At 40.6% G+C, this 25,632-nt stretch overlaps 1 protein-coding gene across 10 annotated transcripts in view; it reads left to right on the top strand.

The window, feature by feature from the left end:
• The window catches only part of FRY (FRY microtubule binding protein), a 267,714-nt gene that overhangs the window by 182,190 nt on the left and 59,892 nt on the right, over positions 1 to 25,632 (top strand). For all 10 annotated transcript variants that reach the window (XM_048492649.1, XM_048492650.1, XM_048492644.1 and 7 more), the window contains 15 exons: positions 701 to 792; positions 1,945 to 2,117; positions 4,002 to 4,162; positions 5,161 to 5,271; positions 7,069 to 7,223; positions 9,590 to 9,689; positions 10,376 to 10,547; positions 11,466 to 11,722; positions 12,444 to 12,590; positions 13,059 to 13,227; positions 13,966 to 14,056; positions 14,867 to 14,949; positions 16,220 to 16,370; positions 18,412 to 18,515; positions 22,325 to 22,510. In XM_048492649.1, the coding sequence (XP_048348606.1) occupies positions 701 to 792; positions 1,945 to 2,117; positions 4,002 to 4,162; positions 5,161 to 5,271; positions 7,069 to 7,223; positions 9,590 to 9,689; positions 10,376 to 10,547; positions 11,466 to 11,722; positions 12,444 to 12,590; positions 13,059 to 13,227; positions 13,966 to 14,056; positions 14,867 to 14,949; positions 16,220 to 16,370; positions 18,412 to 18,515; positions 22,325 to 22,510 (2,152 nt within the window). The remainder of the gene's footprint in view (positions 1 to 700; positions 793 to 1,944; positions 2,118 to 4,001; positions 4,163 to 5,160; positions 5,272 to 7,068; positions 7,224 to 9,589; positions 9,690 to 10,375; positions 10,548 to 11,465; positions 11,723 to 12,443; positions 12,591 to 13,058; positions 13,228 to 13,965; positions 14,057 to 14,866; positions 14,950 to 16,219; positions 16,371 to 18,411; positions 18,516 to 22,324; positions 22,511 to 25,632) is intronic.

The following is a 25,632-nucleotide window of genomic DNA, read 5'->3' on the forward strand; positions in this document are numbered from 1 at the left end:
GTGCTACTGAGCTTGAATTTTGTTGTACTGTGATTCACAGGAATTGAAAAATATCCAGGTGAGCAATGAGGAATACCACACTTACCATAAAGGTGGGGGGAAAGAATGAAGTGGATAAGATCCCTTATTCTTGCTGCCCTTTTTCAAAGGGAACACTACTACTGCTAGTCTCTCTCATTACATTTGCTCAAGAGGATTAGCCCAAGAGATGAATTATTTGAATTCCAAAGATAATAGAATTTAGCTCTAGAATTCCAAAGATAATGACTTAGCTCTAGAAGTGAAAGGACAGGGCAGTGAACAAATCCCAAACGGCTTCTTTCAAATGATAAACTGAGATTCCAAGTCAAGCTTATTTGTTTCCCCAAGCTTTCCCAGTGCATGTATCAATGTAGACTACTAATGTGAAGAAATCTTGGCCATTATCTTTCAAGAATCAATGTTATTTATTTGCCATAACCATTCTGTGCAAGTGAATATCTTTCTCCTCTGACATGGTCTAGCCAAACAGATCAAATTATTTATTAGTTACCAGTGTATGTTGCAACAGACTTCTTAGGGTGGTGGAAGACTTCAAACTTTGCTGAGTGAAATGGCTTCATCCATCCCCCTGAATCCATGACTTGACTAGATCTTATTTTTAACTTCTGCATTTGTGCAGTAAGGTGTATTAATATTCCCTCCCTTTTTTGCAATGCAGAATAAGAAGCGCCGTGAGCGTCGAGATCTGCTTCGATTACAACTACTGAGAATTTTTGAATTACTTGCTGATGCTGGTGTGATAAGTGATAGGTAAGGTGTAGCTTTTACGGCCCAATCCAAAGGGGGGAGGAATCTGCCAAGGAGGCAGCATGGGCCAGCACTAGCTGATTGGCCCTCTCTGGGGCACTTAACCCAGCAGAGGGACAAATTTTCTGGTGGGTGGCTGCTTTGACCTTCCATGGTGGCCAGACACAGCATATTAGTCGTCTTCCAACCAGTCTTTGCCTGCCAGAGCCCAATAGAGGACTGTTCATTGTCAGGGAGGCTTTTTGTTATTTTTTGCCTCTCTGTGCCATGAAGAAGTCCTGCCACCGGAGTCTCTGGATTGGGCTGCCATCCTGAAAGAATCTCCTAGGACAGTGCCAACATTTGATTAAGATAATATCTTGGAAGATTTGCAAAATAAAGTATGTGTCTAGACAGACAGACAGACAGACAGACAGACAGACAGACAGACAGACAGACAGAAAGATAGGTTTTTTTCACTCACTAGGGTTTGGGGCAGTGGCGAAGCCACCAGGGGACGGGGGTGCGCCACACACCAGGCGCATGGATTTGGGTCACATGGGGGTGCAAAATTCCCTTCTGCCCCTCCCCCTTCCCAGCGCGCCCCCCCCGTGCCCCCCGCGGTGCCCCCCCACACTTACTTTAGGAAACTGAGCAGGCTGGAGAACAGGCCTTCCTGTTCTGGTGGGAACTACATTTCCCAGACCCTGGGAAATGTAGTTCCCACCAGAACAGGAAGGCCTGTTCTCCAGCCTGCTCAGTTTCCTAAAGTAAGAGTGGGGGGGGTGCCGCGGGGGGTGCAGCCGTGATTTCCCTCCTTATGGCGCCCCCCCTGCAGCACTTCCCCCACACTTACTTTAGGAAACCGAGCAGGCTGGAAAACAGGCCTGCCTGTGTGGGAACTAGGCAGTTCCAGGATACCCTGGGAAATGTAGTTCCCACCAGAACAGGCCTCCAGCCTGCTTGGTTTCCTAAAGTAAGTGGTGATGGGGGGGGGGGGGCACAAAAAAGCCAGAGTGTGCACCGGGTGCACTCTGGCCCAGCTACACCTCTGGTTTGGGGGGGGGGGGTTGCATTTTTGTTACTTATATTTTTATTATGGACTGCAGTCTACTAGCATGCTTTTTGTTTTTATCTGAATGGTTCATTAATGTGTTCCATTTCTCTTTGCCGTAGTACCAATGGAGCCTTGGAGCGAGATACCTTAGCACTAGGAGCCTTGTTCTTAGAATACGTTGACCTGACTCGCATGTTACTGGAAGCTGAAAATGATAAAGAAGTTGAAATTCTAAAGGACATGAGAGCCCATTTCAGTGCAATGATTGCCAACCTGATTCAGTGTGTACCAGGTATGGAAATACAATAATTGTGAAATTACAGACACATATTGCAAATGCAATGAAATAAATCAGGAGTATGGTGACACCTTAAAGGATTACAACATTTATTCTACCGCCAGTTTTCTTCAGTTAGAGCTCACTTGAGTCCAACTCTGGTGCATGAAAACCTATTGAGGAATGTATTATGCTAGTTTTTGAGGTTCTACAAGATTCCTGCTTTATTTTGCTGCCTCACTAAGATTGCTATGCCTCTGGACTTAACGTGGCAAATGGAAATAGTAACCCCTAAATAATTAAATATTCGTTGTTATAAATGGAAATATGTAAAATAATTTGGAACTGAAACCTTTTAAAATTTATCCTGAAATCTCAGCATCAGTTTGTGAATGGCTGTCGGTAATGATAGAAACTATGAAGGAACAGTTGGTTCCCTTGCAAAGGAACAACTTCTGTTGAGTAAAATGATCATTGATTTTTTTCTTCTTCTAGCACATTCTTAATTTAGTTGTGGCTGTGTGCCCTTTGTGCTGATTGAACAAAGTCTTTTTACTGAGACAACGGAAAATTCCCCGAAGCCCTTAGGAGCTCACAATTGAAAAGCTTCTTTCAATTTAATGAAAACTTCTACTCAACCCATTTCCTTGCTGCCCATAATCCTTCAGTGAATAAGTAGCATCTAAAATGGTGAGGCAGTCCCTTTTCACGTGGAATTCCCTCAATGTTGCCTTTCCATTCCTGATGTTATTCTCTAGTTCCAAGTGTAATGAAAAGAAAGCTTTTTAAAAACAAAATACACAATATGTAAGAAGTCCCAGCTTTATTCAATTCTTGTATTCAGTGGGGATCAGGGAAAAGCTCCCGTCAGTTCCCCCAGACTACTCTAGTGCCACTGACATTCCACATTGGAGTTTTCATTTGTTCAATGTATGTATGGCCTATCTGTACATAGGGTTGCTAGATTCCCTCCTTGCAACTGGCAGAAGTTTAGGGAGGCGGGTCCAGGTGCAGCGATCACAGCAAGGGTAACACACTTCTGGTTTATGTTGAAGTGCCAGCATTGCACCAGGGGAGAGGATGCTCTAGCACTCACCAAAAAACTGTATGGATTCCATGAAACATCCCCCTGTGCGATACTAGTGCTTCCAGATAAACTGACAGTGACATCATCTTCAGTGGATGTTGATCACTGCCCTTCCCCTCCACTGGCCTGCTTCTGCCTCCCCCCTCCCCCAACTAAATGTTGGTGGGCAGCAGAACAAATCAGCAGGTGATTGCCCGACATTAATAGGCACTTGACAATCCTGTCAGTACATTTCAAAATCAGGCTGTATCCACACATTGTTTGTTGGATATAGCAGTCATTCACTTTGCAGGTTGTCCCATTCACATGTAAGATGAATGTTCTAGTGCAATGATAGTGCAGTAGCCAACGGTGTGTAGATGCAATTCAGATATTTATTCCCAACTCATTCTAAATTGTATACATAGACCCCTTTGCAAATGTAAAGTGTAATTCATGGTTGTCAGGAATTGGAGTGGTATCAGTAGCCCATAACTGCATGTGTGCATAATGTTCATTGCCCAAAGAGCATTTCAGCCTTACTATGGGATCAGCCTGAGAGAACATCTTGTGGCTATATAATCATGAAAGAGCCTATTCCAAGTGTTGAATCTGTTCCAACTTTCTCACTAGTACCGCTGGCCTTCTGAGTAACTCCATATTTCTTAGGATCAACTAGGAGTGCATCTCGTAGATGTCAAATTTCCATATTTCTAATCTGGAAGTTTACTTCAGGATCGCTGAGTGTTTGTTTTTTTTAATTTCAGAATGTATGTTTGAATTCTTCTTTGCTTTAACAAATTAAGAAAGCTAATTTTATTTTTTTCACTCAGTTCACCATAGGAGATTTCTGTTTCCTCAGCAAAGTTTACGGCACCACCTCTTCATTTTGTTTAGTCAATGGGCGGGCCCTTTCAGCATCATGTTTACGCCACTGGATCGTTACAGTGATAGAAATCACCAGATTACAAGATACCAGTATTGTGCTTTAAAGGTACATTGTAATTGTGTAAAAAATGTTCTCTCTTTAAAGAAAAGAAGCAAAAGTGATGGGCATTATTTTTATAACATTTCTTCTTTGTTTTGAAAATAATTGCCTACAGTACTGTTCTTGTAGCTTTCTGATTTGTGTATGTGCAATCTTTATTTATCAGTTGTTTGGTGTGTGTAGAGATTGGAATTAACATCAACGTTTTAAACACTATGGGTTGGTTCTTAAGCTCTATTTGTGAAATGGATCTTTTCCAGTTTTTCCTGTCATTTTGGGGTTCCCTATTCTGCCTGAAAAAGATGGGCTTGAGATGATCAAAAACTGCATAGGATGAAATGGAAGGGGCTACAACTTGAGTGATTCCCTCCGCCCCCCATACACACTTTTCACTCACATACTCTTCACTGTGGATCCAACTCCACATTAGCTTTGGTGTCACAAACATCTGTTTATGAAATCTAAGTGTTTATTTTGAGATCTGAACCTAAAATTTTTTCACTGAAAATCAACCAGCCAATCAGAGCGTTGTCCAGCAAACAGGAAACTGCTATTGTTGCAATGACTTCTTTCACACCAGTAGCGTACTAGAGGCTGAGATTTGGCAAAATGTGATGAACAAGAGTGAGGTAGAAGTAGAACAGTGTGGTTAATCTGTCCTGGGGAGGTGGTGTGAAGAGTTAGAGACAGACGTGACAGATTCAGAGATCCCTGATGCAGAAAGAGAAGTGAAACCTTTTCATTTGATTAAAATTCATTGACCAGAATTAAGTTGAGTTGTTTTTAGCATATATTTTTTTCCAGAATGCATTAGAACAACAGATTGTTGTCAACAGTTTCTTATCAGTCCTTCTAGTGTAGCATCACTGAAAAGCTGTTGAAGACTCCTTGACTATGTGACTTGATATGTTTTACATCTACTCCCTGTGGGCAGCATATTGGAACAAATAATAAAAAGTACTAACACTGTATTTACATAACCAGCCTCTTCTATCTGTTCTTAGGCAATGTCAGCTGTACTCTGCTGCGGGCCTGTATTTGACAATGTGGGTCTTTCCCCTGATGGCTATCTCTACAAATGGCTTGATAATATCCTAGCTTGTCAGGATTTACGGGTGGGTAACTCAGCAAGGATTCTTACATTTAAATAATTTTGAAATGTTGTATTAAACACCATTCATGGTGTAGCTAAAGTGTGATAGAAAGGTGCCTTTCCATTTCTGGATGTTGTCATCTATTCATGGTAAGTCTGTTCTACATTTTGCATGAGACAAATAAAACTAATTCTGTTCTTCCAATTTCACAAGATACATATAGAAGAAGAGTTGGATTTATATACCCCCTTTCTCTCCTATAGGAGACTCAAAGGGGCTTACAAACTCCTTTCCCTTCCCTCCTCACAACAAACACCCTGTGAGGTAGGTGAGGCTTAGAGAGCTCAGAAGAACTGTTATTAGCCCAAGGTCACCCAGCTGGCGTGTGTGGGAGTGTACAGGCTAATCTGAATTCCCCAGATAAGCCTCCACAGCTCAGGTGACAGAGCGGGGAATCAAACCCAGTTCTTCCAGATTAGAGTACACCTGCTCTTAACCACTATACCACTGCTGCTCTATAGTATTTTATGAACTATTGTTTAGGTTCGTGTGCAAGCATTTGCTGAACAGCCCTATTTTACTTCTGCTTATGGATCCAACCTGCCTTGATTTTATTGTCATGCACAGAAATCAGTGGCAGGTCTGCAGTGGATCTACAATCAGTCATGATTTGTAGACATCTCACTCAGTAGTTAAAGACCTATCTTGCTTTTCTCATTGCAAAACGTGTACCCACATTGCAAAACATGTACCCATTTATCTAGTCTAAATTCTGCCAAAAGGCTCTGGGGGCATTTTAATGTCCTGGAAGTTCTAAAGGTCAAGGGCAGTACCATTTGAAGGATATTTGTATTTGAAGTTATATATCTCCCACATGATTCCAAGCCAATTTGAAAGGCAAATCTTCAAGCACTTCCTACTTACTGAAATAGCTACTAGTGAATCAAATTGGTGTGAGTCAGCAAAGGCCAAAAGCAATGTTCGCTTTAGGGAAAAATAAGTCATTTGACCTGGTAGACCAATGCTTTCCTTGTATAGAGCATTAAAAGTTACACTTTAACAATATTTTGCAAGTGTATAAAAAGACCTGCTCATATGTTCTTAGAATTAGACATGCAAACCAGGTGAATTTGAAAAAAAGCCCAGAATTTTTCCATTATGTTGAGGGATATTTTGTTGGATTGAATAGCAAATTTAGAAAGGGGAGGAATAAGACATGAAAGTTGAAAATTGCTGGCAGTAAGCTCAAAACTGAAATAAAAATGAAACCTTTTCCCACAGTTTATAAATAGCATACGTAATTCATCACTAAAGAGAACTTGGTAACTGCTAGCTTAGATTGCTTCAAGAAAGGATTAGACAAATCCATGGAGAATAGATATACCCATGAGGATGGTTTCAGGAAGATAGTTGTGTTGGTCTGCAGTAGAAGAGCTAGATTTGGGCCCAGCGCCACATTAAAGACCAATAAGATTTGGGGGTATCTGATGAAGGGAGCTTTGCCTGTTGAAAGATTATACCCCCCAAATCTGGTTAGTTTACTGGACTGAAATTTAGTTCTACCCATGAGTGTGGCCACAGCAGTTTCAATAAGCAGTTCAGGGGCTGAATATCCCTGATAATCAGATATGATGCTGGGTCTAAGCAGTATTTAATGGTCTTTGAATTCATGACAGTCCAGAAGCAACTGTTTGGCCTTTTTAGTAACAGTATGCTAGACTTGAATAGTTCCTAATATTTTAGTTTTTTTGAACTGTTCACTATTGAGATGACTATTCTATGCCATTACAAACACCGTCCCATTCACTGTGCACATAGGTTCATCAGCTCGGCTGTGAAGTTGTCGTATTGTTGCTGGAGTTAAATCCTGACCAAATAAACCTGTTCAACTGGGCAATAGACCGATGTTATACTGGATCCTACCAGCTAGCTTCAGGGTGCTTTAAAGCAATTGCAACTGTCTGTGGAAGCAGGTATGAATTATTCGTACAGTACAGTAGGAAATCGTAGGAGCTTATAATATGAAACAGGACAGGAGTGGAGAGGTATACCAAGTAATCTAAAGCTTTTGGAGAAGACTGAGCTATTTTGTGTAAAAGTTAAAAGAAATAGTTGTAGCTGCAAACATGTTTGCTTTTGGTTAGGTGGGCTTCCAGATATTAACCTGGTGGAGACAACATGACAAAACCTCTACTGAGAAAGTGGAAATGAATAAACATTTTCTTAGGCAGAAAGCCTCAGGTTAAACGTTATGTTTTTTTCTTCCTTGCCTGGAAAAGAGACACCTCTGTATCCTTGTGCCATACTAAAGAACGGAATGGTGCCTAGGTTTAGCACATTTGCTGTGCTGCCGCGAATATGAGAATATTGCCAGGATGTAGGTGAAAGGAAGCAAACTGATAAGCTTACCAAATAGCAACCTTTCTATTCATATGAGCAAAACTGAACGCAAGACTGAGAGATTATTTAGACTGTTGGGCATATCTTATCACCTATTTATTGGCTCCTATATAATTTGTTTAATAGGCTACAGATTGACTTATGTATGTGGCCTGTTGCCTTCAACCTTAGTTCTCCTTCTAATTGACTGGCATTGTCAAAGAGTGTACATAAGTATTTTAACTCGTGAGGAGAAGTCAGACAGTACAGTGAAGAATAGCTGGGAGAAAAATCACATACGTGGCCTAGAGATATTTATTTATTTTATCTCTGTAGATCTTTTTTCCCACCCATCACCATAGTACCTGGGTGGAGTACAATCATTAAAAACCATTAAAAGTTATATTAAAACCATCCTAAAAAGGTCTTAATCAACCATCCCCATCCCCCACTCAAGACCCCCTCCTAAAAAAATCGAATCACCCTATCAAACTCAACAAACTGTTTGGGCTGAGGCTGGGGCTAAACCAGGATAGAGCTGGTACTGAAGCCAAAAATAAAAGGGAGTATAAGGCGGGGAGGGGGGAAGCACCTCCCTGAAGGGCTCACCCATATACTGGGGGTGGTCATGGCCAGGCACCTAAACTCCTGGAGAATTGGTGCCTGGTGGACCTCAGTGGGTGAGAGTGTTCCAGAGCACTGGGGCCAATGCAGAGAAGGCACTTCGGGCAGCCCTCATCCCCCAAATCCTTTGGCCAGGCCCTCAAGTCCTGGTTGACCTGCCACACTATTACAGCTGATCTCCAGGTAACAGAAGTCAGTTCATCTGGAGAAAATAGCATTTTAGAATATAGACTCTATGGCATTATACCCCATTGAAGTCTCCCCCTCCTCAGTCTCCACCCCTAAAATTCCACCCTCCTCAGTCTCTACCCCTAAAATTTCCAGGGATCTCCCAATCCTGACCTGACAATTTTACTAATCTGTAAGAAATGAAGCACACCTCCTAAAGGGCCAATGGAGTTCCTAGGTCTGAGTTCCTGCTTGGTTTGCAGTAAATGCATATACAGAACAGCCTAAAGCAGTGGTTCTCAACCTTCCTAATGCTGCGACCCTTTCATACAGTTCCTCATGTTGTGGTGACCCCCAACCCTAACATTTATCCATTTTACAGATGGAGAACACTGATGCAGAGAGTCTTAGGCAACCCCTGTGAAAGGGTCATTCGACCCCCAAAGGGGTCCCGACCCCCAGGTTGAGAACCACTGGCCTAAAGCCTGCAGTATAGCATCATTTAGTCATAATTTCCTTTATTCCATAAAGCCCCTATAAAAAATTATTTTTTCCCCACTTTGGGGCTCTTTTCTTGTGATATAAGTACAGAGAAATGTACTCAGGAATTTTAACAATCACAAGAAATAAGCAAAAAAGAACCCTTTACTGTTTACAATAAGTGAAATAGAAGCATACCCTCGGGGGTTTCCTCCTGCTTTGTGTTTGCGTTCCTTGCATTTTTGTCTGTTTTGCTTTGGCTTGTTTAGATTGAGGAAAGCTGAAAAGTTGAGTGCCAGAAGTTGGGCTTCTGACTCATCATGTGTTTGTTAAATACTGATGAAATAGTTTAAATGTATAGGAACAGTAGGCCCGACTATACCTGTTCAGTGGTTCTGTAGAAATACCTAAATGTTTGTGATTATTTCAGTTTAGATCATTAAGTAACTTCCTCTGAGAATTAACTACTTTGTTCTGTCCTGCCTTTTCCAAAAGCGTTGTCATAATCAAAGTGTATTACAGGAGATAGGATTGCATTTTGTACTGATGGCGTTTAATATATATTTTGTTTTCTTTCTTTCTTTCTTTTTTGATGGCATTTATTGTTCTGTGTCACCTTGAGCATAACTTCGTAGAAAATGAGAAATATAAAGAATTCCTGACGAACGAAATATGTTTATTGTTTCAGGAACTATCCTTTTGATATAGTGACGCTGTTAAATCTAGTCCTTTTCAAAACTTCTGACACCAATAGAGAGATTTATGAAATTTCCATGCAACTAATGCAGGCATGTATCAATTTAACTGTATTAAAAGAAAATGGGGGGAACAAAGAACTATATAATTGGCTTCCCCATACATTTATCAATGTGTTACTTGTTTATTTTTGTTCTTTGTCAATCTCACATACAAATGATGCAGTCATCACTTCTGTGACTATAACACTATGGTGCTGGGACTCTTACCAAAAAAAAGCATCAAGTCTTAGAGGAAACAATGGGGGAGGGGCTGATGCTTATTGCAGTTATGGGTTTGGGATTCCAGCCATTGGGCAGACTGAAAGGCCTCGTGAGAAAGTGGCCTTCCTCAGAATAGTGCTTAGCATTGTGTATGTGAGACTGGCCACACACGGGCAAATGAAGCAGATGGGCCAGAGAAAATGATAAAGAGATGAAAGGGGGGAAGGAAATGTCAGCCAAGAGAGGACAGTTGGATGAGAATGTCCATCTGATATCATTGATGCCAAGGGGGTTGCAGTGGGAGGAGGAAAAGGGACAGTCAAGACGTAACCCAGTTTTCTCCTTAGTTGGCCAAAGGGTATGATTGGGCCCTTCTACAAATGCAGACATTTAAATGTCTGTTAGTTAAAAATATTACATCAAAGTATTTACATAATGATGTGAGGTACTTCTTTTTAAAAACATTAATTAAAATGTGGAAAATCTAGAATTTCATTTGCATTTTTTTCCTGTAGATTTTGGAAGCCAAGCTTTTTGTTTATTCAAAGAAAGTAGCTGAGCAAAGACCTGGAAGTATTTTATATGGGACTCATGGTCCATTGCCGCCTCTCTATAGCGTATCGCTTGCTCATTTGTCATACGAACTAGCAAGAATGTATCCTGAACTCACACTCCCACTATTTTCAGGTACAAATTTCTATTGATATTTTTAGCTGTGAGCACTGGACAGATGACCTATTATTCCTCTCAAACAAAGCTGGTATGAGTACAAACTCAGAACTGGAGGAGTTTACCTGCCTCCTTTTGCCACCAAATAAGCTCCCACCAAATGAGTTCACAGTTTTGAGTCGCCATTCTGTGTTGCTTTTCTTCTTTTTCTTATTCTTTGTGAAGAATTTGTAAATATCTTATTTTGTGTAATTGTATATGTTCTATAGATTTAAAGCTAGAGGTAAATTTCAGCAGGCATGTTATCTTCCCCAACCTTTAAAGTTGCTTTCCCTTCTTTAACTATCTATTAACTTTAAACGTGGTTTCCATATGGGATTGGGTTGTGGCTCAGCCACGAAGTATATGCTTGGCATGCATAGGTCGCAGGTTCAATCTGTGGCATCTTCTGTTCAAAGGAACCAGGTAGCAGATGATTCTACAGTCTTCTACCTGAGACCCTGGAGACCTGTTGCAGTCCAAGTAATCATATTAGTCTAACTCAGTATAAGGCCTCTTCTTTTGGTCAATATGTTGTATATCAGTAAAATATTTTTGGACACAGAGTAGAATATTTAAATTCTATTTTTAGAGGTTGTTCCTTAGATAGACTGATGTTAAACCTGAATTAAATCATCTTGCTTTGGGAATGTATTCTTTTCTTTTCAGGGTGGTAATAATCTGATCAAGATCGTAATCAGCTGATAGTTCAACATGTTACATGAACTCCACACCTCTAACCTTTATAAACTCATATTTTGCTTTGACATGTATGAAAAGCTTTTTCCTTTGCCTTTGTTTAAGATTTTTGAGACAAACAAGAGGCTAGAATGGCTAAACTACTGTCTACGATGTGGCTCCTTGGCTCATAAGATACTTGCCTTTGTTGTTTTTTAGAAGTAAGTCAGCGATTCCCAACAACTCATCCCAATGGGCGGCAAATCATGCTTACCTATCTGCTCCCATGGCTTCGTAATATTGAGCTTGTAGACAGCAGGCTGCTTCTCCCAGGTTCGAGTCCTAGCACCCCAGAGGATGAAATAAAGGACAAAGATGGGGAGGTGGCCGTCACGTGTGGATTGAAGGGAAATGGCTGGGGTTCTCCAGAGGCCACATCACTCGTGCTTAACAATCTAATGTATATGACTGCCAAGGTAAACAAGCAAATGCAGACAAACGTAAACTAGTCCATGTGTGCAAATATGAGATGTGGTGCATGTTTTAATCAGCAGCTTTTGCACAAGTCAGTTGTAAACCTGTCCTATTACATATTCTAGCTTCTTTGCCAACTAGCTATCATGGAAACTTGGATCAAGTTTGCTCATTTGTTCAATTTAGTTGTTCATTTACTCAATTTATAGTCCACCTGTCTCACTGAGATTCAGAGTGGGTTACGCATTGTAAATCAATAACAATCTGTGCGAAGAGATATGTAATCAATACCAAATAGGTTGATAAAATCAGTATGAGGAAGTATTGAATGAGCAAGGTGCTAGAACTAGAATTGCAGAAATCGAAGTGAACGTAGCATATTGTGCATGATACAGAGTGGCTATAATGAAGAAAAATGGTGATATCAGCAGAAACAGTAAAACAGGGTTATACATGCAGCAAACTGATATTGTGGTATACATAGTGACATAATTCACAATCTACCAATTATGTCTCAGTTTGCTTCAGAGAGTGGTAGAGTCTCCTTCTTTGGAGGTTTTTTAAACAGAAGTTGGATGATCATATGTCAGGAGTGCTTTGATTTTGTGTTCCTGCATGGCAGGGGTTTGGACTTGATGTCCCTTGTGGTCTCTTCCAACTCTATGATTGTATGATTCTCAGTTTTTACTGTATATATTTTGGATGTTTTGTGTTTTTATGCAGTATGGAGATGAAGTGCCTGGCCCTGAAATGGAGAATGTCTGGAATGCTTTAGCCAACAATGAAAAATGGAGCAATAACCTGAGAATAGCTCTACAGTTTCTAATAAGCTTGTGTGGGGTTAGCAGCGACACTATCCTTTTGCCTTATGTAAGTTGCTTTGTTCCCTGGGGCATTGGGGAAGGGGGGCTTAATTATACGTGTGCAAGATAAATTACCACTAAAAATAATCTTACACATTTATTACTAATCTAGTTGTTAGGATAAATAAGCACTTGTACTTTAATAAATGGGAAAAATCAAATAGTATTTCTTTGTGGAACTGAACAAGACTCTCACTCAGTCCTAATATAAGAATTCCCAACAGTTTGTATAAAACAAATGCTATCAACCTTCAGCTATACCTACCATTAAATGCATTCTTCTGTATAAGATTCTCACTCCTGTATGCCTCTTTCTTAACAGTAAATAGGGTTCATAAAATAAATAGATAAGTATGGTACTTGGGTATATTATATAATTTAAGATCTAAAGTAGCTATAAAGTATATTATATTTAATGTTCTCAAGTCTGAATTATTTTTGTGCTGAGGCTGCTGAGTATTGCTGTTTTTTTCAGATTAAAAAAGTTGCCATCTATTTGTGTCGAAACAACACTATTCAAACTATGGAAGAGCTTCTTTTTGAACTACAGCAGACAGATCCAGTAAACCCCATTGTCCAACATTGTGATAACCCCCCATTCTACCGCTTTACTGCCAGCAACAAGGCCTCTGCTGTTGCTTCTGGTAAGAATTCAACATTTTGTACATTATTTTCTTCCAACCTTTCCTGCCACCTGCTTTTTAAATGTGAAAAAGATACTGTTCAGTAATATAGTATACTGGTAGGAGGCAGGATACTGGCTCAGTACCTCTCTTTACAACAGTTATAGAGATGAAAGAAGGGAAGGCAAAGGAGTAAACAATGCCATATACATCTTTTTCTTATGTGGAGATCAATGTAACATGTAAAATAGTTCTGAAGAGCTGAGAAGTCTTCAGTGAAGCTAGCTGGCATTTGATAACTCTGATCAGGTGACTAGCATTCTCCCACCATGGTTTGCTTGAAAAGTCTTCAGTAACCAGGCAAGCAGACCACCACGACCCCCCGCCCCTTTCTGGAATGGATGAACAAAACAACAGAATACTCAACAATGGCAAAGCTAACATCTTTGGTGCACAGTAGACACTCCTAGGAATCTGAAAGAAGATAGAAAGCTTTTTTGGATTATACTAATTGAGAACTTGGACAGTAATACAAATTAATTTCTTTAATAATTATATAAGGACTATATAGAGAGAAGGACTGAGACTATATAATAATTTCTTAACCCTAAAAACTATGATTGAATTTTAAGATGCATGTTTGATTTATGTTTAAAATAACATTTTTAATTAACTTTTTTTTAAAAAAAATTCAGTAACCACAGCATATAAAGTACTTAGTGTGCTCTCATTTTGGGTTGGGTTGTTTTATGTGTACAGGTACCACATCAAGCAGTAACACTGTGGTAGCCGGTCAAGACAGTTTTCCTGAGATGGAAGAGAACAGAATCATAAAAGAAACTGATGAAAGGTTTGTAGTCTGCTAAATTTAACTCTGTTCTGAATCTTAAAAGCTAGATCTTCCCATTGGAATAATTTCTATTCCATTCAAGCAAGTGACACCAGCTGCAGATCAGTGTAAGAAGAAGAAGAAGAAGAAGAGTTTGGATTTATATCCCCCCTTTCTCTCCTGTAGGAGACTCAAAGGGGCTGACAATCTCCTTGCCCTTCCCCCCTCACAACAAACACCCTGTGAGGTACGTGGGGCTGAGAGAGCTCCGAGAAGCTGTGACTAGCCCAAGGTCACCCAGCTGGCGTGTGTGGGAGTGTACAGGCTAATCTGAATTCCCCAGATAAGCCTCCACAGCTCAGGCGGCAGAGCTGGGAATCAAACCCGGTTCCTCCAGATTAGATACACGAGCTCTTAACCTCCTACGCCACTGCTGCTCAAACCTTTCTTTAAAAAAAACTTAATAAAGAATATACTTTTGGATTTAGTACTATAGTTAAGATTATGAAATTGTCTGACTTGGGAGAAGCTTTTGCTTTATATATGGTTGGTATCTTGGATCGGCATCTTGAGACTGAGTTTGCATGCTGCTATGGATACTATCCATACTCAAGCCCAAACATATAGGATCACCCTTAGCTGGGCTAGATCCTAGTTTTTCTGCGCTATTTTCACATGATTGCTCAAACGTACTTCCGTGCTGGGGAAAAGATCAATTATCTCAATTGATCTCAATTATCTCAAATATTCTTCCTAAGATATTGAAACCATTTTGATTCAAATTATGAATGTTTTTAAGAAACATTTTGTTGTTGTTTTTATTTTTTCAAGGTTTAGCAATGTGATCAGAGCTCATAACCGTTTGGAATCAAGATACAGCAACAGTTCTGGAGGATCTTACGATGATGACAAAAGTATGACTTAAAAATCTGACTTCGTGAAGTTGTCTGGGTAGTAATGAGTGACCATGGGCAATCATTCACAGCACAAATAAGAGTTTAAAAAGGCACCTCCTAATTTTTTGTTTGGACAACAGACAAAAATATCATCAGAGGAGGAAGAAGCTTCCCCCCCCCCCGCCCTGTCAGTAAAGCCTCTTGTCAGTTTCCTCCACTATTGGTGCCTAAAATGTTGTGATGCTGCAGGGATTCTCGGCATGCCTGCTATTTGGTGAAGGTTTTCCTGGGATGTTTGCTGTGCAGACTCCGATCCTGGGTGCCTTTTCAGCCCAAAAAGTACATGGTTGTACTCAGCTTGTCCTGCCGATTCAGGCAATATATAGTTTCTCATTTTTGTATTTTTGATGTGCTGTCTTTGAAGACATGAACACGTGCATACGAGAAGTGACTGATTCTCATATGCGGGTATTCATGTCTTCAAAGACAGCTCCTCGAAAATTAAAAGAAAAGGAAAAATGTTGCCTGAATCAGCAGGACAAACAGAGTACAACCGTATACTTTTTGGACTGAAAAGGTGCCCAGGATCAGAGCCTGCAGAGCAAACATCCCAGGAAAACCTCAAACAAAAAACTGCAAGCACAGAGAATCCTTGCAGCACTCAGGTGCTAGCGGCAGATGAAACTGAAAAGACACTTTAACAGGTGTGGAAGGAAAAAATAAGACATCTCCTCAGCTCTGTACAGCAAGAGGAGACGGTCTGCAGACAACTTGTGGGAGGGGAGGGAAGTCAGTAGGTTTATGTCCTCGAAACAGGACTGCTGGAGCAGAAATAAGGTGCCCTGAGGATGTCTTGAGGAAAAAAGCTGTGTGGAGTTCCTCCCCAAAACACGTTTTTTCCCCATCCTCAGGACATCTTATTTGTGCTGTGCAGAATCAGCCCATGGTACTTATTCATAATAGTAATGATGCAGTCAAAACACCTTTGAATGCCATTGAGTTTAATGGTAGAGCTACACAAAAGATTTGAAAAGTGCTTAAATTTGGCTGGACTGTGCCAGAGTTACTTGAAGCTTTGTGATGTAGATCCTTAGCTGTTAAATATAGCTCAAAGACAATTCAAGTGTTAAATATGACCTACGCTGTTTATGTGGGCCGTATCTCCTGGGATGTTTGTTGTAACTCTAAAACATGTATGGTAATCTCTATTATTTGATTCTAGTATCTGGAGTAGGACCACCAGATTCCCTCCCTCTTAAAATTTTTGCCTTAATATGTTCCTGTACAGATGATCCCGTTTCTCCATATACAAGCTGGCTATTGAATATTGTGGAAACCAAGCAGCCCCAACCTTTGCCAATGCCTTTTAATGGAGGATGCTGGGCACCACTTGTTGACTACCTCCCAGAAACTATTACACCTCGAGGGCCACTTCATAGGTAAGCTGGATGTCAAAATGACAGCATGCTAAAAAATATAGTTCCTTTGCAGTCCTAAAAATATTTCTGATATGCTCCATAGAGGGCAATGAATTCGGCAATGTCGTTTCCACATTATTCATTTGTTTTATTCTCCAGTGCCTCTCCATGGGGCAGGGAACTCAACACAAATCAAGCTGTTTTACAAAATTTGGTACTGTATTAACCCCTATTACAATTCGATTGCAAAAGGCCGTCTTGCGGATATTCTGCAAATTCTGTTGAGCCAATGTGTTGCAGTGGTTACAGTGTCACACTGAATCTAGAAGACTCAGATTCAAATTCCTCGCTCTGCCACATAAGATTGTTGAGTGACCTGTCTCTCATCCTGACTTATCTCACAGGATTGTGGTTGTGAGGATAATCTGGAGGAAGGGAGTACAAAGTAAGCTGCTCTGGGTCTCAATTGAGAGAAAAATGAGGCAGAAATATCTGAATAAAATAAATAATATGTTACTTTTCTTAACACAAGTGAAATAGATGCATTATTATTATTATCATTTATATGGGCAAAAAGTAAAGCATGAAACTTCCCCATGATTCTGCCACGTGATGAAGAACTTGACTAGAAAAGCTGTATATTTCCCCCAGCCTAAAGCACTGTTATCCCTGTCATATTCTGTGTGCTTGTCTCATACTGGAATGTTCTCCTTATATAATCTACAGTGACAGGTGTAATTATATTTTGATTATAATACTAAATGTAGACATCGTGACTTGTTATCAGTTTGATGGCATTTAGCAAAGCTGAAATATTCAGACTTCATGTCATAGTCTTGTTTGCCTCCCCCATTCTAGAGCTGAAATGGGTAGGGGTCATTCTAGGGCAGAAACCTGACACTCTAGGCGTGACACTTTCTAAAGAGGTTTTACCAACTCGTTACACCTGTGCCAGAAACACAAAGAGCCATTTGTAATAGGAAATTGATGGATGGGGAGTGCTTAATCATTTCTGCACCAGCTAATTCTCCCATCGAACCATTTTCTCCCATCACAACTTCTTGTCATTGAGGCTAGCCTAGGAGAAAATGAACTATAAAGCAGCTGGAGGAAAGAGCATACAATGTATGGCTTTCCATTTCTGGAGTCAGTTCAAAGTGCTGGCTATTACTTTTACAGTGCAAGTCTCAGCAGAGTTACACCCTTCTAAGTCTGTTGACGCTAAAACCCTAAATGGCCTAGGCCAGGGGTAGGGAACCTGCGGCTCTCCAGATGTTCAGGAACTACAATTCCCATCAGCCCCTACCAGCATGGCCAATTGGCCATGCTGACAGAGGCTGATGGGAATTGCAGTTCCTGAACATCTGGAGAGCCGCAGGTTCCCTACCCCTGGCCTAGGATCACGGTACCTGAAGGCTGCTTCCACCAGTGTGAAACTACCCATGATGCAAGTACAGTTATCAGTTGGGTTGCCAGAGCCCAACCGGGGGACAGGAAATCCCCCACTTTGGGACCCCTCCCCCTGGTTCTGTCCAGCTGACCTCCTGGGGTCTTACCAGTCTTAAAATGAGGCCTAGGTCTTGACTTCACTGGTGTGACAGCACTTCCAGAAGTGACATCAGCACCCGTGACAACAAGGGAGACGCTTTGGTAATTGGGCAAAACACTGTGGTAAAAGTAGCTTTTACCCAAATGCCAAAGCATCTCCCTTATTGTCATTGACATGATGATATCATTTCCAGAACTGTGCTGCTGCTGTTTGTTGTTGTTTTTATTGTTTTTATTGGCTGATGATGGCTCTTTCTGTTCTGACAGGTAATTAAATGTGCTGTTATCTGAGTTTATTTTTGAGATTGTTGTTATTTGTTTTAATTAGAGCAGATTTTAGCTTTCATTTTGGTGGCTGCCTTAAGTGCTACATAAATACTGTAAACAAACAACTTAATTGTACACAGGAATCCGTGTATGACGCATCCTGCTCCCATTTGTCAGTTATTCTGTGCCAGAACATATACATTAGCATTATGATGTTTGGTTCATATTGTTGTCTTTCCTCCATTAGGTGCAATATTGCTGTTATCTTTATGACTGAGATGGTGGTAGATCATAGTGTCAGAGAAGACTGGGCCCTTCACCTGCCATTGTTACTGCACGCTCTTTTCTTGGGTAAGAAATGTTGAGTAAGAATGCAAGTGAAAATTGCATTTCCAGTACAGGCTTCCTTCATCTTCACATATTTAATTTTTTTTCTGTGTTTTTGTTCCCATCTGGTGATAAAGCTAAAGGGGCTGGGGGACAGGGAACAAGTAACTATGGCTTTTGTATTCTATAACTATTGATTTGATTTTATTATAATTATTTTTTAGTTTTTTTTCCACTATAATTTTATGAACAGTTAACACAGTGGATCAAGAACAAGTAAAGATCAATTCCTTAGTTCCTACATGAGTTTATGTTTATAAGTATGTAGTAAATCTATTCCAAAAGATAAAAGTTAATATTACATCTTATAGCACTAAAACTGATGGTGTTCCAGGCTCTTTCCTTTTATCCCTAGCTTGGGACCTGCAGCTAACCCTTCCCCCAGCCCTCTGATGGTAGATGATTCAAGGTGGGAACCACCTAACCACCTGCCAGTAAGAAGCCCCACAGGTCAAACACCGTGCCCATCCATTTTCCATGTTGCCTTATTAGGGAATGGTGTTCAGAAGAGCCACATGTGTCATGCCTGAGAGCCATATGTAGCTCCCAAGCCACTGACTATCATCGGCTTAAGAACATAAGAACTAGCCTGCTGGATCAGACCAGAGTCCATCTAGTCCAGCACTCTGCTACTCGCAGTGGCCCACCAGGTGCCTTTGGGAGCTCACATGCAGGATGTGAAAGCAATGGCCTGCTGCTGCTGCTGCTGCTGCTGCTGCTGCTGCTGCTGCTGCTGCTGCTGCTGCTGCTGCTGCTGCTGCTGCTGCTGCTGCTGCTGCAGAATATGGGGTTCAGTAGACTGTGCAGATAAATATTTGCATCAAGGATTTGCAAGTACTATGAACATACTTTCATGGCTGTCCTTTTCTTGTTTTTATCCCCCATCAATGTTCTTAATTTGACAGCCTTTCATAAATCATGACGCACATTACAAGAAGTCAAGAAATATAGTTCCCAAATTAATAGTCGTCAAAGTGAAATTAAATGCATTGCTAGGGGGCAGATGGGATCATATTTTTAAACCAAAACCAGGCTTTCCATTTGGCTGAGTTTCTCTGAAATGGGTAGTGATTTAGACCCCACTGGATATTTTTTATAAACTCTGTGGTAGGTTTCTGTTAAAAACCTGTACCTGGGATGTTTTGGACGCTTAGGTCAGCCACACACCATGTATGCTTTTGTCATTTGTTCAAACTCCACTTTCATCATCTTCTAGCTGACGACCCAAAATATATGCATAGGTAAGAAGCTCTGTGGCAGGCCTGGGAATGTTTCTCATTTACTTGCACACACCAGCTGTCTTTCCTGGGATATACTGAGTGAAAAAGCTGTTTCCAGCTGCCCAACTGATTAGAGGCATCTAGTAAGAATCTAAACCAACATCCAAGTTCATTGCAGGCCACCCATCTACTTCTGGCTTTATTTTTGTAACCTGGTGAATCATGCTGCTATGTTTCTTCCACAAGAAATGCCTTTTAGTCAGGTGCTTCTCTGTGAGAATCCTCATCTCTTTTTAACATAAGCCAGTGGTGGGATCCAAAAATTTTAGTAACAGGTTCCCATGGTGGTGGGATTCAAACAGTGGCGTAGCGCCAGTGGGGCTGGGCGGGGCATGACGTGGGCATGGCTGTGCATTCCGGAGGCGGGGCATTAATAATTTCTCTGTTACTGTGAAAAACTCTTACTGTAAAAAACTCTTACTGTTAAAAAAGTTCCTAATTTCCAGCTGGTATCTTTCTGTCCATAATTTAAACTCATTATAGCAAGTCCTATCGTCTACTGTCAACAGAAACAACTACTTCTCCTCTAATTGACTGCCTGTCAAATACTTAATACTTTCAAATACTTAATTTTGTTTCTAGAAATCAAAAGAAGGATACTTTCCTTAAACAAGGAACTTTACCATATTTCTAAAACATGTTTTTAAAACAGCCCAACAGGGAGAATCATCCCGTTTTCTACCTTCGCTAATCAGCCACATAGGAAACAACAGGACTTTATGATTTTTGGACCTAATGGAATTTCTAATGGAAAAGCAGACCCAATTAGTAACCCCCTCTCGGCACACACAAATAATTAGTAACCCACTCTCGGGAACTGGTGAGAACCTGCTGGATCCCACCTCTGACATAAGCCATAGAGAAGATCTGGGGCAGAGTCAAAATGAGTAAAGGTATAGAGGAGTTCTAAAAGCTTGGTGGGTAATCAAAAGAGTTCCTTATTTAGAAGAAGAAGGAGGGTTTGGATTTATACTTTGCTTTTTCCTCCTGTAAGGAGTTTCAAAGTGTCTTACAAACTTCTTCCCTTCCTCTCCCTACAACAGTCACCTTGTGAAGTAGGTGGGGCTGAATGAGTTCTGAGAGAACTGTGACTGGCCTGAGATCGCCCAGCAGGCTTCACATGGAGGAGCGGGAAAACAAACCTGGTTCACCAGATTAGAGTCCGTTGCTCATGTGGTCGTGTGGAGAATCTAGTTCTCCAAATTAGAGTCCACTTCTCCTAACCACTACTCCACACAGCTGTCTGCATAGAACACTGCTCTACTGAATATTAATGACAGCATCTATGCAGATTGGAACAATATCTGCCTGGGCTCTGAAAATGGACTAGCAAGGAAAAAAGAAAGAAGTACATGTTACTGTATAGTCCAGGCTAGCCTGATAACTTCAGATCTCGGAAGGTAATGAGGGTTGTCTTGTTCAACATTTGGATGAGAGATCGTCAAGGAATACCAGGGTTGCTATTCAGAGTTAGATGTGACTTAATGACAGATATAATTTGATGGCAAAACCCCCCAAAAACATAAACCCACTTTCTGACCTCTTTCTTGTTAAGGGTTAAGGAAACTAATGGAAGTTGCAGGCTCGCTACATTTGAAGTACCGGTAGCCTAATTTCTGATCTTTCTTTGGAAGAAAAGTAGTGAGCAGCATAGATAACATACTTTCCCTTCAGCCTAGGTACAGTACACAGTGGGTTCATGAGATGTTCCTTTACTATACATGGCATGGAAGACCAAAGGATTCCAGTACAGAGGAATCATCTAGCCTGTGTGCTTGACACTGGTTACTTTCCTTTCTATACAGAGGTTTTTGTTGTTGCTTGCCATCAGGTTGCAGTCAATTTACAATGACCTTGTGGAGTTTTCAATGCAAGAGACATTCAGACATGGTTTGCCAATGCCTGCCTCCATTTGATGACCCTGGTATGCCTTGGCAGTCTCCCATCCAAATGGTTAGCTTCTGGGATCTAATGAGATTAGGCTGACCTGGGCTATCCTGGTCAGGGCCAGTGCAATCTTACACAGAGCTATTGCAGAATTAGCCCCGTGAAATCTAGCTGCTTAGGCTGGAGAAACTTCATAGGATTGTGCTGCTAACCAGCTCGCGTTGGTTAAACTTTCATTTAACAACATTGTGGTTTTTAGTGCTGCCTTTTTCTAGAGTGTTTTCAAATTCATAGAAATAATGTAAAACAGGAAATAACCCTACCTTGTTCTTGTGAGTTTTCCGGGCTGTGTGGCCGTGGTCTGGTGACCCGAATATGTTGGAATACCCGACCACGGCCACACAACCCGGAAAACCCACCAGAACCAGTTGAAAACCCACCAGAACCAGCCGTGAAAGCCTTCGACAATCCTACCTTGTGTTTATTTATTTGTTTTTTAGTTTGTTTGTTTGTTTTGGTATGCCTACATTCATTTGGTTGCTACTTTTTGGAATGTGAATTTTTTTATTTCATATTAAATCACTACTGTTACTTTTTTCCCCCTAGGCCTTGACCATTACCGTCCTGAAGTCTTTGAGCACAGTAAAAAGTTGCTGCTTCATCTTTTGATCGCTCTGTCATGCAACAGCAATTTTCAAGCCATTGCCACAGTGCTACTTCAGAGTAGGGAAATGACTGAAACCAAGACCCTCACAGTACATTCGTCTTATCTACCTGAATACTTCTACACAGGTATGCAAGAGCAACTCTTAATTTCCAGTTTGCTTTGATTTGTTCCTAAGCCCTTAAAAAAAAAGCATTTATATCACATCTGTGCAAATAACAGCAGAAGAGAAACTAAGGACAAATCAAAACAGGTTTTTTCTTAGAACAGGGCATGTTAGGTGGGTTCAGCAGAGACCAATTTACTGTGCTTCATAACAGAAATTCCTCAGCTCGGTAAACTAAATTCCACATGTTATTCGCAGACATAACTTTTATTATTTGATTACTTGGTGTAATAAATCAGTAACCTTTAATTCATGAGGGTACCATTTCATTAATCATCAAGAGTGAAAATGCCTTATCTGATACTGTACTGGGGTGGGTTGCTTTTCCATTAAGTGGTCTCATTCAGCAGGGAACTTTCATGTGAATGGATGCAGCTGGGTGAACTCAGATGATTTTGTCCCAAGATCCATGTGATTTGTCCCACTCAGGCGGTTGAGACTTTTTCATACAGCTTACAGCCATGTCAGTTTTCATTGCTGAAAAATGGCTCCTGCGGTATAAGGCTGCATACTTGGAGCTGCTGTTGCTTGAGCACTAATTTTGCCACCAATAGTTATATCCAAGATTTCTGGGTCTTCCAGAAATAGTTGGCCAAGAATACCAAGATGCCTAAGGCTAGACCTAATTGCATATTTTAGGAGATAATGCTGTATACAAGTGATAAAATGAAATAATAAACTAGGGGGTGAAACATGCAAAGTAGAACCAAAAATATCACTTGTGCCATTTTCTTCTGTGACACAGCTGCTCTGAATATAGCCCTTGTCACACCAAATTCTGAATATTTGGTTCTGAGCTTCACGCTCCTGGAAAAACATCAACATATTCAGGACTAAAAATAAATGTTAGCAACTGGATGATTGATTTGTGACATATCACATTAATGTTGATCGCAAGGCAGAGAGGCAACTTATGGGAGTAAGGTGTGTACGTTAGTACACAACAGTATAATGGGATGAGCTATTTGGGGAAAAGTAAACTTTGGGATGAAGTATGAAAGGGAGGAACTTCTCATGGAAACTGACTGAAGTGGGCACAGTTAACCTACAGGCCTGTAGTCAGCCTTCCTCAATTGCAAGAGTGCCACTTATCTAAGTGGGGGTTCCAGAGCCTCAGGTGAGGTTTGCTGTGCTCCTGTTGATGTCATGAAACAGCAGCCAAGCATCCATCTTTTTGTGCTCAGATGCAACTCCAGCCAACTTCTATCCAGTTAGATCCAATTCAAACCAATGTCCATTATTATCATAGCCATCCTTTCTCATTGGTGAGGGGCCAAAGAAATGTTCCAGGAGGAGTAAATCTATGCACTGGCTCCTGCCCTTGCACTGTGCCAGTGAATACTGATCAATCTGATGTTATATATTCGTGGTGTGTGTGTGTAGCTGGTTGCTTTCTTGTTTATTTAGTTAGGGCAGGGGTGTCAAACTCATTTGTTACATGGGTTAGATATGACATAAATGTGACTTGGTTGGGCCTGGGGATGGGGATGGCTGCCTCAGCTGACCTCAGAAAAGCACTGGGAGTGTTCTAGACTGGTGAGCCCGTAACAGGATGGAATGAGACTGCCTTAAGAGGGCTCATTGCCCCGCCCCCCCAGTCATCTGAGGCCATCCCCCTTACCAGGCCAGATCAGGAACAAATGGGCTGCCTCAGCTGACTCACAGGCCTGATAATCCCCCTCAAGAGGCTGGATCCAGCTCCATGGGCCACTTATTTGACACCCCTGATTTAAAGGATTTATGTGCTTCCTCTCCAGAGACATTTTGCAGGTATTATCTGCCAAGTAACGTGCTCTGTAGATATTTCAATAGTGTTTGCTTCCTCTTTATCAGCTGAATCACCAATGACACAGGAATGCAAGTTTTTGCAGGAAGCAGAACAAGCCTCATACTCATATGACCTTTTCCAGCACATAGAAATTTTAATGCCAATCAAGGAAGATACTTCAGATATGTAATTGCTGAAGTTCTGTCACAAATCACTGTGGAGAGTCTATCCTAAAAAAGAGAAGATAGAAAAGGATAGCAAATTGATAAGTATCCCAGCACACAATGAGGAATAATAATCTGATGTAATTCTGTACTATACACCTGCATATTATAAAAACTTAATTGCAACTTTTGGGAAAGAGTAGTGTTTTATTTGATAAAAGTTGGTGCATGATCATTTTTCATCTGGAAACATTCTTTAACATGCTTCTGAAAAAATGAGTAGTGTGGTAAATCTGTTCCTCATACTATTATTTTGCTGTGTTGCCAGAACAGAAAAGATTGATGTCTTCCATGATTTTTATCAAAAGACTTTCAAAAGCAATGTAGATAGTAGCAGTTAGGGAAAAAACTTTCAGCATTCAAAACAATGTTGCATAGCAAAATTTTATCAAAATAAGAAAAAATAAAGTTAGGACTAACTTTATATCTATTACTATACCATTAACTCTATCAGCAATATTTTTCTATAATGATAAAATAATGTTTTGTAAATGTTTGTAAATATCCTGTTTTCTGAGCTGTGTACTCAAGTAAATTCCTATATTTTAAAATTTCATTGTAATTTTTCAAATTGATATTATGATCTTCATTTTCCATATATAGAGCTCTTGTTAAACCAAAGTGAAAACTACTTTTTTGTTATTAGCAAATATTATGGCAGTTCTTTTTGGAATTAGAAAACTCATTAAGACATGCAAGCTCTTCTGTTTTTATGCTGCCAGATCTGTGATGATTCATGGCAATTAAATTGTTTAAAGGTTGCAGATTGGATTAGTAAACATGTCAAAACTGTATTATCCGCTGACATCCAGATTATTTCTAGGTGCAATGCAAAGTGTTGGTTTTGTCCTTCAGAGCCCTTACTGGCTTTGATCCAATTTACTCAAAGAACTGCTTCCACCTATATGTCTCAACTTATGCTGTGAGGTTATCCGGAAGTGGGGTGCATTGCTGCTGGAACCTCTGTTGCCACAGGTGCATTTGGTAGGGAGCTGTACAAAGGCATTTTCAGAAGCTGCTGTAGACGAAGAAAATTCCCTTCTCTCAGGGTCTTCGTAGTGTTTCTCATTACTATTTATGGGTGTGAAAGTT

The sequence above is a fragment of the Sphaerodactylus townsendi genome, linkage group LG04 (assembly GCF_021028975.2).
Source record: "Sphaerodactylus townsendi isolate TG3544 linkage group LG04, MPM_Stown_v2.3, whole genome shotgun sequence".
Lineage (NCBI taxonomy): Eukaryota > Metazoa > Chordata > Lepidosauria > Squamata > Sphaerodactylidae > Sphaerodactylus > Sphaerodactylus townsendi.